The 15,296-nt window shown below is 45.7% G+C and overlaps 1 protein-coding gene across 1 annotated transcript in view; it reads right to left on the bottom strand.

Annotated features, from left to right (window-relative positions):
- Positions 1-14,237, bottom strand: part of LOC122172996 (antigen WC1.1-like) — a 64,371-nt gene extending 50,134 nt beyond the window's left edge. The window contains exons 1-3 of the mRNA XM_065584730.1: positions 13,926-14,237; positions 819-1,133; positions 53-364 (exon numbers count right to left, since the gene is read on the bottom strand). Coding sequence (XP_065440802.1) covers positions 53-364; positions 819-1,133; positions 13,926-13,983 — 685 coding nt within the window. The 5' untranslated portion in view covers positions 13,984-14,237. The remainder of the gene's footprint in view (positions 1-52; positions 365-818; positions 1,134-13,925) is intronic.
- Positions 14,238-15,296: the final 1,059 nt, after the last annotated feature.

The raw sequence follows: 15,296 nt of genomic DNA, 5'->3' as shown, positions 1-15,296 counted from the left end.
TGGGCAGTACACTGCACTGTAACTAACATATACACGTCTGTATTAAACTTACCTGAGCAAATAACCCTGGCCGTGTCTCGGCGGGAGCAGGCTGGGTTGCCCAGGGCCATGCGAGAACAATCCCACAGGCAGGTTTCAGTCCCTTCACAATGAAAAGTGTCACTCCATATGGTTCCGCTCCCGTCCCCGAAATGGGCTCCTCCCTGGATCGACTCGGCGTAGCCACAGTTCAGCTGATGGCAGAGGACGTTGGCATCTTGCAAATCCCAGTGGGAGGCACAGAGGCTTCCCCATGTGTCTCCATGTCGGATCTCCACTCTCCCGGAGCACTCGGTGCCGTCCACTAACCTGCCGCCCGGGCACCCTGAGCATGAGGGAAAGTGAGTGTCGAGGTGGCACAGTGATCAGAGTTAATGGCAACGACAGGGAGGGGAGTGGGGAACAGGAAGGAATTTTTGCTCATGTTCAATGCTAGCAGTTACTCTGTGGGGGCTGTGGGGCTATTCCACACCAGCACATTCACAAACTGATCCTCGATCCACGTCAGTTAGTGCAAAGGGAGGACAAGGGACCAGAATTTGGTTTCCTTGGTACATTCCATACTCAAGGCACCACAAGCATTTCACAGAGGGATCAGTTCCAGCAGACGTGGCTGGTGCAGGGACAAGGCGCCAATTTATGGGCCAGGTCCCCACCTGGTGTAAATCAGCATAGCCTCACTGAGCCCAGTGGCGCTTGGCCGATTGACACACTGTGAAGATCTGGCTGAGGATGTTCCCCAATCCCCAGTTCTTTTCTTTCCCACTGCAGCTGCTCACCTGAACACACAACGTTGGCTTCGCTCCCAGGGGGACACTCAGTTGTGCCCAGCGCAGTAACAGGACAGTCCCTCAGGCGGGATTCGTTCCTCTCACAGCCAAATGTGCCATTCCAGACAGGCCCATCTCCTGTGCCAAAGAGCTGCTCTGCTGGAATCAACAGGGCGAATCCACAGTCAAACTGCTGGCAGAGGCTGTGGGCAGCCTGTAAATCCCACTGGGAGTCACAGAGGGTTCCCCAGGTACCTCCATGGCGAAGCTCCACTCTCCCCGAACACCCTGTGCTGCCGTTTGCCAGCCTGTACCCGGAGTACCCTGAGAACAAGGAGAAGGGAGATCAGAGGGATATTTCTCTTGCACAATTGTCTTCAGAGATGTGACAAAGTATTAATAATTATTTCCCAGTTTACTGGGCACTTTGTGAATCAGGACGTTCAGACATGATAATCAGGTTCCTACAGTGCAGGTGTTATTGCCCATGTCTGCCCTTTGTGAGGGGTCACACAGCACCCACCAAACTCCACTCCAGCATGTACCGCTCTGGGCTCAGGGTCACGCCTGGGATAGTCTTGGGCTGGGCCCAGTCTCTGTTTTGGTGGTTCCAAAGTGCTGGTCAGGAATCAGGAGCAGCTGTCCCCAGGATCTCACACAAATGTCATGTGAAGAAACTGGGGTTCTCATGGGTGCTGAGTCCTAGGTTATTGGAAGCTTTCTGAATCAGAACAGTTGAACTCAGGGGTCTGACTGGGGACAAAATACACAGTGGTGATATTATAGCACAGTGACAGCTCTGCAACAGTTAAGGTTGAGACCAGCTTTCCTTCAAAGCTAAATTTTTCTAAGTGCTCTAATGTCTGCCTGATTGATCGGATTGGATTGAAATACGGTATTTCACATAGGAGCACAGGGTTGTATTAGTAATCAAAATTTGGGGCCATTTCACCAAGGGGTTTCCAATATACAGCTCTCGGGGGGGGAAAAACAACAGCTTATCTTAAAGTTGACAGATTCTGGCATTCTATTTTTGCTCACAGATAGAGATCAAACCAAGGCTCAGATCATTGCACCAGGGTCTCAGACACTCGAGGGTTACCCCCAACAGAGTACATGGCCTCCACCAGCCCTTGGGGGAAATCAAATTAAAATGTTATTTCAAAAAGCACCTGCTTCTCCAGTTAGGTGCTTGCGAAAGCTTGTGCGCCTACACACATGCCTAATGGACTACACTGAGCATGTGCAGTGAGAGAGGATAGCTATCTGGAAACTTACCAATCCACTATGAGATGTGGGTGGCTTTGAGGGTAAATTGTGGTCCTTACAGCTAGGCACCCCCACCCCTGGCACTGTGAGTGCAACTCCAGCCCAGAAAAAAAAAACGATGTTAAAAAAGCAGGTTTATTGTTCCAATTTGTCTCTTTCATGGGGGGATTTTGTTTGGTGTAAATATAATCTGAGTGCAGCAAAATATTCAGAATGTGCTGAAACAGCTTTTGAAAAGAAAACTATTCCCAAATGTGAATGCTGACTGGGAGGGGGAGGGATGATCAGGTGTGCAAGAGTAGATGGTAACAGGGGGAAATGTTTGGGTTTGCAGCCAGGGATGTGTTTATTATGGGGAGGGAGACAAAGGGGAATGGCTGGTAGGGGAGAGAGGAAGTTGTGGGCGGGCTCAGGCAAGGGAGTGAGTGAGGATTGGGGCGGAGGAGACAGGAGGGGTTGCAAACTAGGAAGGGTAGCACAAAAAGTTGGGGGGTTGAGGTAAGGCACATCAGCCATGAATTCTCCCCTTCCGTGTGTGCTGCAATCTAGGCGAGCCCTACCGCTTTGCAGGCCCCGGTAGCAACTACGCAACCACCATTATCCCCATTGCATTGTAACAAAATGTACAGGACGGGGAGGAGCACTGAGGAATCCCATAGCGACCTTGTGCCCTAGTGGAAAAAGCACTGGACTGGGACTATCCCCAGCTCTGCCACTGGTTGACCTTGGGTAAGTCTGAGGTTCTGAGCCCCAGAAGGTGGTGAGAGGCAGATCAGCTGAAAGTCTCTAGGGAAAGATCAAAGCTGGGAAAAGTAGAGGTCATGTAATGGTAGGTGTCTAAAATAGTTCACCAAATCAGGAGAAGGAGTGGATGAGGCATTTCTACAACAAACAGAAATATTTAAAACACAAGACCTGGCAGTAACAGGGGAGTTTATCTACCCAGACATCTGTTGGAAAAGTAATAAGGCAAAACACTAAATGTTCAATCAGTTCTTGGAAAGTGTTGGGGAAAACCTTTTGTTCCATACAAGTAGAGGAAGTAAACCAGGGGGATCGACATTTCAGACTAGATTCTGACCAAGAGGGAGGAATTGTTAGTGAATCTGAAGGTGGAAAACAACTTGGGTGAAAGTGACCATGAAACGATAGCTTTCATGATTCTAAGGAAAGGAAGGCATGATGAGGATGAGCACAAAACCACAGCACCAGTATGTAGGGACTAAATCAGAGAGGCTAAAGCACAATATGAGTTACACCCAGCAAGGGACATAAAAGACAATAAGAAGAAGTTCTCTAAATACATTAGGGAGTAAGAGAAAGATGAAGTAAATACAGGTCCTCTACTTAGTGCAAAGAAGAGCTAATAAGGTATTATATCAAGAAGGATAAGGTGTTTAGTGACTATTTTGCTTTAGTCTTTACTGAAAAGCTTAATGGTGAGTAGATACCGAATACAATTAATATTAGCAATGAGGGGGAAGGAATGCAAGCCTCATAGAAATTATTAAGTCTACTGTCCCCAAAGATACAGTACACACACACACACTAGCCTGTTAGCCTGCAGCCCCTGTATTTGACATTCCTGCATGTACCACATAATTTGACAGCACAGGAGTCAGTCATGTTGTATGTTCAACCACTGCCAGCTGAAACCAAAACATCACATAGCTAAAAATAGTTTTATGACCCTGAGAGGCAAGGTCAAATAGCTTCATGCTTGCAGTTTTTCTAATCAAAATGGAAGAATAAAATAAAAAATAAATGTACTGTAAAATAGAAAAAATGTTTGGACAACCGACCTTGGTTTTAGGTGCCTCTAACATGTAAGTTTTATTACTATAACTAGAAATACTTTGCAAATAAAAAATAATGAATTGTTATTGGTTGTTGCTGCGGAAATTATTAGCCAATTAGAAGTTATTATGAGTTGTGTTCTTTATCCAAAGAAAATATATAAAAATTTTATTTAGAAAGTGTGGAGCAGTCCGAGAAAGTTTTTCTTTTGGCAAGGATTTGACATCAGTAGTCAGATGGAAGGAGGGGGGCCCCGCTAGCCTCGCTATTAATTTCTTGAGACAATTTCAGACCTTTTTAGGTAACTATAAATATTTGGAATGCTCTGAACCCTACTACTACAGCATACGTGTGTGTGTGTGCGTGCACACGCTTGAAACCTAATAAAAAGTAGTTTTAAGTGAAGCACACTGGTTTGTAACAAACATTTATCAGACAGAGGAGTTATGGCCACATTCATTTTTTCTTGAAGAAAACCAGTTAAGTTACCACTGATTTGGGTTCTAAAACCCCTCAGTAACAAACCCAGCTGAGGACACACTCTTTACCTTAACACGCAGCATTGAGCTAATTTATGGTAAAACCAAGAATAAGTTTATTAATAAAGAACATAGATTTAAATGATTCTAAGCAAAGATAACAGAAGCAGAAATGCTTACAAACATAACAAAATACAACAACTTTCCAGTGTCTAAGACTTTACTTTAGCAAACTATGATCTTTGCCGCAACAGCTTTCTCACTTCAAGCTACCAGCATTTCCAAGCCTTCCGGCAGGAGGGTCCAACATTCACAGAATTAGAGGGTGCTGTCCCCTTTGCCCCCTAAATGATAGGTAACTAAGAAGTTCTATCCCCTTCTTTGTATACTTTAGTAAACATTTGAAATGTGTTAGTCTGAAGTGCATCCCCAGATACATTTATTCTCCTTTGCTATTTGACTCTTACTGGTGACTTCCCATCCCCCTCTTGGCTCATATGTAACATAATTGCTACTGTCTCTGGCAACAGCTTGCTCAGTTTACATTGGAGACATGGACAAACTGGCAAAACAACATATTTTTGTCTGGGACAAACTTGTTTATCAAGTCTGTCCCCAAAACATATTTTAGGAACATACACATACATAACTCTACTCGCCATCTCTATATACCTCACCCAACGATATCCATAACCAGCATGTCTCCAGTTTTTATATGATATCTTACCCAACACACTGTTATAATACAATAATACTGTATACAAACAGTTGTTTCAACTGCTTGTTCTTTGGGTTTCAGGCCTCCTGTTCTCCCGTTGGGGTGTCTGGACCCTGATTTTCACACAAAGATACTTAAGGATCTAGCTGAAGCACTGGTGGAACTGTTAGCAATTATCTTTAAGAACTCATCAAGGACAAGTGAAGTCCCAGAGGACTGGAGAAGGGCAAGTACCTATCTATAAAGACTGGAATAAAGAGGACCCTGTCAGCTTAACTTCAGTACACAAAAGATACTGGAACAAATTATTAAACAATCAATTTATAAGCACCTACAGTATAATGGGATTATAAGGAAGAGCCAGCATGGATTTGTCAAAAACACATCATGCCATACCAACCTAATTTCCTTCTTTGACAGGGTTACTGTCCTCATGGATAGGCTGAAGTAGTAGACGTGATATACCTTGATTTTAGTTAGGCTTATGATATAGTTGCACTCAACATTCTCATAAACAAATTAGAGAAATGAGACCTAGATGAAATTACTATAAGGTGGGTGCACAGCTGGTTGAAAAAACATACTCAAACAGTAGTCATCAGTGGTTTGCTGTCAAACTGGGAATGTGTATTTAGTGGGCTGCCATGGGGTCAGTCCTAGGTATGGTACTATTCAATATTTTCATTAATGACTTGGATAATGGAATGGAGAATATGCTTATAAAATTTGCAGGTGACCCAAGCTGGGAGAGATCGACACTTGGAGGACAGGATTAGAATTCAATATGACCTTGACAAGCTGCAGAGCAGATTTGAAAACAAGATGAAATTCAATAAAGAAAAGTGCAAAGTACTACACCTAGGAAGGAAAATTCAAATGCACAACTTCAAAAGGGAGAATAACTGGACTAGGTCGTAGTACTGCTGAAAAAGATCTGGGGTAACAGTAGATCACAAACTGAATATGATGGTGTGTATTAACAGGAGTGTCACATGTAAGACAAAAGAGGTAACTGTCCTGCTCTAGGGGGCACTGGTGAGGCCTCAGCTGGAGTACTGTGTCCAAGTCTGGGTGTGACGGACGGTACCTCCCATAAGGCTCTATGGAAATATACTTAGAATGTGTTTTATACTTGTAGCGGGGTGGTTACCCCACTCCTGCCCTGAAGGGCTTAAAACAGCCCTGGGGGAAGGTTGTGGCTGGGAGCTGCTAAACTGGGCTGATTGGGAAGCAGCTGCAGCTGGGCCACGCCCCAATCAGGCCTCGACTGGCTCTATATAAGAGGCTTGGAGCCAGGAGCTTAGCAGTCTCTCTCTCTAGCTGTAGAGGGAGAAGGGCCTGGCTGTAGGGAGCTAGAGACAGGGTACCTGAGTGGAGCAGGGCTGGGGAAAGGCTGAGGAGCTGCGGAGCTCCAGCCTAGAAAGCCCCAGGCTGTTGCCTAGCAGAAGGCCAAGAGGTACTGGGGGTTGCAGAGGGCAGCCCAGGGATAGGCCAAGGCAGCAGGTCCAAACTCTCCTTGCCAGTGATGAATAGGCTGATACTGCACTCTGCCCCAGGGTGAGGGGCTAGACAATGACTGACAGTAGCCTTATACTGAGGTGAGGTGGGAATAGTGGGTGGGGGGTTCCCTGGGGAGGGGAGACCCTAAGACTGTGGGGTTACTGCCAGGGGGCAGCACCGCAGACAAAAGGGTACTAGGGTCCAAGGAGGGACATTGGGTGGGGGGGGTGTGCAGAGGACCAGTTGATCACTGGCCTGCAGAGGGCGCTCCAAGGCTATGAGAGCTAATTCCTGGAGATGACTAGCTGGTGGCGCTGCAGGGGTGAGTCTAAACCTTTACATATGCCATGTAACATAAAGGTTATGATCTACTGAAAATTAATCCTATTTGTATACATATATCATTTCTTACTTGAGGTTAAGAATATTGGCTGTATACTTGCTTGATTTCTAAGTAAGCTTTGTGAGGCATTTGGTCAGATTCTTTAGGAAGGAATTTGCAAGGTTAAATACCTGATCAGGAAGCACTTGGGGAACAATGCATCTTGGAATGTTCCAATCCACATAAAGTCTTCCTGGAGATATACAAGCTACCATGTGGACAATGGCTTCTGCCTGTAAAGACTGTGAGTCATGCATGGACATGTGACTTGCCCAGGTGACTCCAGAACTCCATCTTGGAGCTGGACTTTGCATAGGAGTGAGGAGGGGGTCTCCACCCACAAGAAAGAGTCTATTTAAACCCCTAGGAGACCCCTCCATTTTGTCTTCAGCTGGCTAAAGATGGAGCCTCTCCATCCCTTAGGATACTTGAAAGAAACTGGAACAAAGGACAGTAACTACAGGGGGTGTGAGTGCTTGCTGGACCCAGGCTAAAGGGAGATTAGTCTGTAAAAGGGAACATTCTGGAACTGGTGAGGATCTTATTTGTATTTGGTTTGATTAGACATAGATTTGCGTGTTTTATTTTGCTTGGTGACTTACTTTGTTCTATCTGTTATGACTTGGAACCACTTAAATCCTACTTTTTGTATTTAATAAAATCACTTTTTATGTATTAATTAACTAAAAGTATGTGTTAATACCTGGGGGAGCAAACAACTCTGCATATCTCTCTATCCGTGTTGTAGAGGGTGAACAATTTGAGTTTACCCTGTATAAACTTTATACAGGGTAAAACGGATTTATTTGGGTTTAGACCCCATTGGAAGTTGGGCATCTGAGTGTTAGACAGGAACACTTCTGTGAGCTGCTTTCAGGTAAACCTGCAGCTTTGGGGCAAGTAATTCAGACCCTGGGTCTGTGTTGGAGCAGATGGGAGTGTCTGGCTGAGCAAGACAGGGTGCTGGAGTCCTGAGCTGGCAGGGAAAACAGGGCTAGACGTAGTCTTGGCACATCAGGTGGCAGCTCCCAAGGGGGTTTCTGTGATCCAACCGGTTACACTGGGTGTCACACTTTAGAAAAGATGTAGACAAATTTGGAGATGGCCCAGAGGAGAGCAACAAAAATGATAAAAGGTTTAGAAAAACTGACATATGAGTAGAAGTTAAAGTCATGTTTAGTCTGAAGAAAAGAAGACTTAGGGGGACCTGATATCAGCCTTCAAATATGTTAAGGGCTGTTATAAAGAGAACCAGGATGAATTTTTCCTCCTGTCCACTGAAGGTAGGCCAAAAAGTAATGGGCTCAATCTGCAGCATGGGAAATTTGTTAGATATTAGGAGAAACATCCTAAGTAGAAGTGTAGTTTACTTCTACAATAGGCTGCCAAGGGAGGTTGTAGAATTCACATCTGTCATAGACATACATCTAAGGGTAGCATAAAATCCCTCCTTACCTGTAAAGGGTTAAGAAGCTCAGATAACCTGGTTGGCACCTGACCAAAAGGACCAATAAGGGGAGAAGATGCTTTCAAATCTGTGGGGGGGTGGGGAGGAGAGGGGCGGGAAGGCTTTGTTTTGTGCTCTGTGGGTGTTCTCCCAGGAGACAAAGGGAGAGACCAAGCAAGTAATCCAGCTTCTATTGAAATGATCCATCTAATATTACTTTAACATCTTTCCTTACTATTTCTGTATCTTTTGTTTTAGCTTTTGAATATTCCCTGTGCTAAGAGAAGTTTATCCCTGTTGTTGTAACTTTAAAGTTTTGCCTAGAGGGGAAATCCTCTTCTATTTGGAATCTTTTTGTTACCCTGTAAAGTTATCGTCCATCCTGATTTTACAGAGGTGATTCTATCTTTAAAAAAAAAAAAAACTTCTTTTAAGAACCTGATTGTTTTTCAGTGTCCTAAAGAGCCAGGGGGTCTTTCATGTGGGTCCCCACATCTGTAGCCTAGAGTTTAGAGTGGGGAAGGAACCTTGACAACATCATTGGCAGTTCTTATGAACAGGATGACTAAACATCTGTCTAGTTTTAACTGGTCACATCAGCCATACCATCAGGGGCTCGTTCACCTGCACATCTACCAATGTGATATATGCCATCATGTGCCAGCAATGCCCCTCTGCCATGTACATTGGCCAAACCGGACAGTCTCTACGCAAAAGAATTAATGGACACAAATCTGACATCAGGAATCAAAATACTCAAAAACCAGTGGGAGAACACTTTAACCTGTCTGGTCATTCAGTGACAGACCTGCGGGTGGCTATATTACAACAGAAAAACTTCAAAAACAGACTCCAAAGAGAGACTGCAGAGCTAGAATTGATATGCAAACTAGACACAATCAACTCCGGTTTGAATAAGGACTGGGAATGGCTGAGCCATTACAAACATTGACTCTATCTCCCCTTGTAAGTACTCTCACACTTCTTATCAAACTGTCTGTACTCGGCTAGCTTGATTATCACTTCAAAAGTTTTTTTTCTCTTAATTAATTGGCCTCTCAGAGTTGGTAAGACAACTCCCACCTGTTTATGCTCTCTGTATGTGTGTATATATATCTCCTCAATATATGTTCCATTCTATATGCATCCGAAGAAGTGGGCTGTAGTCCATGAAAGCTTATGCTCTAATAAATTTGTTAGTCTCTAAGGTGCCACAAGTACTCCTGTTCTTCTTTTTGCCGATACAGACTAACACGGCTGCTACTCTGAAACCTGACACTCTGCCTGGTCACTGTAATAGACAGGCACTATCTGCACTTTCCCTAGGCTCAAACACTGAACCTACCCCCTGAGAGCATACCACACTTTTACCACCCCTTTACACATCAACATAAGATATCCCCTAAACATTTACTTTCCCCTACCCATCATTAAATCCACACACAGCTCTCATGTCCTAACTCTCTACTGACAATACCTATAGCAAGAGGAACCCAGTACCCTGCTCCTGACATAGCCTACACAAATGATGCTGACTGGAACCTCAAGGTCCATATGCACATATTTCCTTTGATAACACACACAGGGGCACTCAAGCCCAGATCTCCTCATATCACATTCACAGCTCTCTGATACTCCTCAAACTAATCCCCAGATCTCCTCCTATTACAACCACAGCTCTCCCAAGCTGCTCCAGCGTAATCCTCCACCATTCAGTACAGCCACACCTAATGTAGTGACTGCAGCTGGAGAGCAATTAAGCCCCGTGGTTATTGACCGCTCCAGGAGGATCCCTTGGTGAAGAGCTGCTTCGGGCTTCCATTGGTGGCACTGAAACAGAAACTCTTAAAAGTTGTGAACTGCCTCAGTCAACTCAACAGTGCTCAATCTGGGGCTTTCTGAGGACAGTTACACCAGTGTTTGCTTTTTATCTTCCTGCCCCGAAGTTGTAGCACTGTTCTGGGATTGTGGGTAGAATTGGGGATTCAAAGCAGACTGAGTAGAATTAAATGGTAAAAAAATATCATTAATGAAGAGTTAAGGTTGCCCAATGATACCCTGGGCGCTTCCAGAATGTTGCGTTCAGCAACAGAGATTCCCCCAAATACAGGGCACAATCTCACAAGGTGCTGAGTGGATCCTGTGAGAGGCTGAGCACCCTCAGCTGCCACTGCTGGATCAGGCCCAAAGTGAGTCAAACACACCATTGAAGGGATAAAGGAGGAAAGGGGCATGGGGAGGTGAGAGCTTTATTATTACTAGAAGCTCACACAGAGAAATGTGTACGAATGAGCACCCTGGGGCTGAGGTCTCCCTCTCTCCCTACTACCAGCCTTATACTACCTGGCTAGTTTTCTATGGCCTTGCCAGTTGCTGGTCCATAGGTGTTACTGGCTGGGGGCGGGGGAGGGGTTGGTGTTGCCAGGATTTCTAAGCTGTGCACAAATGCACCTGGGAATGCATTGATCTTGGAACACCAGCTGTGTGTCACCACTGGAAACACACAATGGCCTCCAGGCTGGCATGCTCATCCTGATCTGCATGTGTGTAGTGTGCCAAGGCAGACACCAGTCAATGGGAGAGACGGGCCCCACTCCCAACCCCGAATCCCACCAAACCTCCCATAACTTACTGAGCCCCTCCCCATGGTTGTCCTTAGCCCTGGGACATGGCCCTGTCCACAGACCAACCACACCTACCCCGGGATCTGGGTCTGCCAACAGACAGGACAGTTCTTCTGGGCCTTGGAGGTGGCACTCCCACCCTATACAGAAAGGCAGCCTCTCTCCAATCCTGGCTTCCTCTCTCCAGGACTTCCCCTTTCAGGAAAGACCTTTGTTTCCATTTTCCCCAGCCCATCCTAATACCCAACCTGGCAGCATGATCATGGCCAGCCAGCCAGGGCTCATCATTGACACAGTGACAGGTTATCTGGCTGGCTGCCATGGACAGGGCTTTCGACCAGTGGTGTGTGTCACAGACAGGCTAGTGGGCAATGCAGATCCTTTCCAGGCTCTGCCGTTAGCGGTGATGTTAGGGAAGCACCTCGCTACATGGCCCCACCCTTCTTTTAGCTCGTCCATTTAGATTGTGTCCTGACAAGGCCCTGGCCCTGACAAGAAGGCGACCTTTGTTACCCATAGAAGAAAATCCCAGGAATGTCACTCAGAGTCCATCTGACACCTAGTAAGTGTGCTGAGTCAGCATGAAATGCTGGGGCCAGCTACACGCATGGCTGAGAGCTCCTCTGGTTCAGAATATCAACAGGTTCAGTCATCACTGGAATTCATAGTCACTTACTTTCCAACTTTCAAGTTGTAAGCCTTTTTCAACTCTCTGAGTTTCCCTTATTCCAAATGGTGCCATCTCCTGTCACTGGGGCTGAAGCCAGCAAGATGCTGCCATCTCCCTACAGTCTGCTGGTGTGTGGGAGTGAGGCTGCCCTGAGTAAAGTTGATGCCAGCTCCCTCTGTTTTCAATTAGACTGAAGCCCACAGGGAACATGGCTGCCCCTTTATGACTGAGGGGGCTGGACAGGACCCAGGGACCATGATGGGCAGCAGAGGCCATGTGAAAGGACGGGGGGGGGGGAGAGTTTGGGGAGCAGGCCACTAGGGGGCAATGACAGAAGGCAGATGTATGGGTTTTACAGAATGGCATGGAGAAGGATGTGGGACAGGAGAGAGGCTGGGGGGCAGAGGAAAGTGTGGGGCAGGTGGAGGTGGAAGGGAGGTTGAGAGGGACATAGGGGGATGTGAAGTGCAGGAAGGCTGAGGGGGCTGCAGAAGACAGCAATGGGGGTGAGAGATGAAGGGGATTAGGTGGCAGACTGGGGAAGGCAGTCTTGCAGTGTCTCCAGATCTCGCAAGCTGATTGGGAGTCATGGGATTTTGTTGCCTACAAAAAGCATCAGAGGAGCTGGTGTGATGACGCAAGAAGCTCCTCTAATACTCCAGTTTTCAGGGCTGAGCCAAGCTCTGTGTGAGAGCTTCAGGGCTGAGGACACAGACCTGCCCTGCCACTGAGCCCTGCCTTCATGTATGTCCCTAGCACAGAAAGAGGATCCCAGGGCAGCAAGAGGCAGGGAGAGCAAAGTTGGGAAACTGTTCCTGCTGGGAACCAGGCAGAAGACAAACCCACTTGCTGCAGGAAGCAGGGGAGTGTTGCTATTGGTGAAGAGGGAATAAAGGGAAGTTTCCCCCATCTCAGGGCTGAGAAGAGGGCAAGTGTGTTTTGTGTGTGCATTACAAGGTTGACTTTCCAACCTGAAATTATCACACAGACATTGGCAGGGGAATAGAGGGCAGTTAAAAAGTCCAAAGACAGACCAGGGTGAAAACATACTTTAGCAATACATACGGTATTGGTACAGTGATATACTCAGATTGGTGAAAGGCATCTTGGTAATAAAGTTTCATTTTTAAATAAGAGAGCTGTCCGGCACTCCAGTTGTCGAGCATTTGTCTTTCAATTAATGTCTGCCTCAGAATGAAAATGGCTACATGCTTTCAACATTAATGAAATGTGTGGTTCAAAATTCCGTGAAAACATTAACTGTCCTAAGTAATTTAAAAAACAACTGGGAGGGAGGTGGGTATAGCTGAGTTAGATGATATGAGCCAAAGCTGTCACATGTGCATACATTGCAATTTGACAATCTACATGTTTTGCATTCATATTCTTTCTGTTTTTTGCTTAATATTTTCTTCCAGCAGGCACTGTTGCTTCACAAGACTTTATGAATTACACCCATGCAATATCACGGGTTTTCAGCTAGTCTCTAATAATCAGATCTGTATGAATGGGTGGGACAAAGCCAACCTCCATTGCAGGCCAATAACATAAAAGTGGCCATAACTACTCCAAATCCATCAAGAAAGTTTTTTAAAATAACACCACCACCTGGTCCCTACATAGCACTATGTATTCAAATGCCTGGAAGCACTTTACAAACATAAATGAAGTAAGCCTCACAGCCACTCTCTGAGAGGCAATTAACTGTTTTACAGATGGGGAAACTGAGGTACACGGCATTATTGAATACAGAACCAGACCTGGAAATAAAACCCAGGTCTCCTAGGTTCCGGTTATGTGCTCTGACCACTAGACCCTGCCCCTTCCCCTTACAGATGTATCTGAGTAGGGAGGAAAGTGCTCAACAGTGGAAAACTTGAATCCCTAGTGGAGGATAAGGGAAATCAGAGCTCTGCTGGGACCCTATCCTTCTAGCAGGAAAAAGGTAAATAGAACTGTCCCCATTTATTGGAGACACTTAAAATAGAGAGGAATATGAGAGAGATAATGGGATTCACATCATCTCTTCTTGGCTCCCCCTGGGTGGTGAGAAAGTGGATCCACCCTTTGTAGCAGACGGGAATCCTTTGAAGCAACTTGGAAACATGCAAAGTTTTCTGGGATGTGGGTTCATGTGAGGAATACATGGATGTGAGAGAAAAGAGACGGAGTAGCCTCACTGTAGGGCCCATGTTAGTTGTATGTTAAAGTCAACACTTTGAATTCTTACCTGAACACAATACGCTGACGACATCAGTATGGGAGCATGTGTCATTGGGACGGGACATCCTGGGACAGTTTGAAAGTAAAGACTCATTCCCCACACATTGAAACTCTTCCTTCCAGATCAGATCGTGTCCTTCTCCAAAATGTGCTGCTCCTATAGTAGCTACAGCCTGTCCGCACCCTAATTCATTGCAGATAACAGAAGCAGTGTTGAAATCCAAGTGTGAATCACAGACTGTCTCCCATGTATTTCCATGTTTGACTTCAACACGTCCTGAGCAGGCAGTGTCCCCTCCAACCAGCCTCACCTCTATGCGACCTAAAGAGTCAATGAATCCATGAGTGAGTATTGGTTATGCTGACATCCCATAACCTTCCCCAGGCCTTCCTGGGGATGAAATGAAGGGAACCTTCATCTCTCAACAGCAAAGACATTGTTAAATAAGCAGCAGCCCTTTACTCCATAGCCAGTTCCTGTGTTCCAGTGATGAGAGAGAGTGTTTTCATAAGAGGGCAATGTATGACACTGCTGCAGTGTATTGGTAGCCAACAAAATTCTCAAGGGGTGAACAGGTAGACACAAAGCAGAGCATGTGAGTGTCCTGCAGGTAGGACTGTATGGGACTGAAGAGTGTTTACATGGTCTTACAATATTCCAGCTGAGGATGTACTATTTCTGTCCCTTTATTTTAGGATATTGGAAAAACTGGTGAAAGTTCAAAGAAAGGAAACTATTCAATGATGAAGCCTGGAGGCTTGAAAGAGGCTCAATCTGTGAGACTGGGGAGTAAAGGAGAATAAGGGGTAAGGAATAGCAAGTGTCTGCACAGGGGTGAGAACAAGGAGGGGAGGAGCTTCATAATTCATATTACACCTCTACCCCGATATAATGTGACCCAATATAACACAAATTCAGATATAACGCGGTAAAGCAGTGCTCCGGGGGGGGCGGGGCTGCGCACTCCGGCAGATCAAAGCAAGTTCGATATAATGTGGTTTCACCTATAACGCGGTAAGATTTTTTTTTTTCTTCCCAAGGACAGCGTTCTATAGGGATAGAGGTGTATCTGAAAATACTAAAATAACAGCTGAGAGTTCAGAAGGGAAAAGCCACTGCTGCAGAATTATTCCTCCTCTCTACCATTTGAAGGAGTAGAGTGGGATAGACACAAAGGGGAAGTGATAGTCACTGTGATTGAAGATACAATACTAGTGGGAATGAGGCAGGGGAATGTTCTGTACCATACCAGAGAGCAGAGCTGCTCTGACTGCTTGGAATTAAGATCTTGTGTGTCAGCCTCATGCCAACAATCTGACACACAGGTTCCAATGTGAAGCACTTAATTACTCTTATGGCTTGTCTATAAGGGATCTT

This window comes from Chrysemys picta, chromosome 1, assembly GCF_011386835.1.
Source record: "Chrysemys picta bellii isolate R12L10 chromosome 1, ASM1138683v2, whole genome shotgun sequence".
In the NCBI taxonomy this organism is placed as follows: domain Eukaryota; kingdom Metazoa; phylum Chordata; order Testudines; family Emydidae; genus Chrysemys; species Chrysemys picta.
The sequence above is the reverse complement of the archived record's forward strand: the minus strand, read 5'-3'. Positions and strand labels throughout refer to the sequence as shown.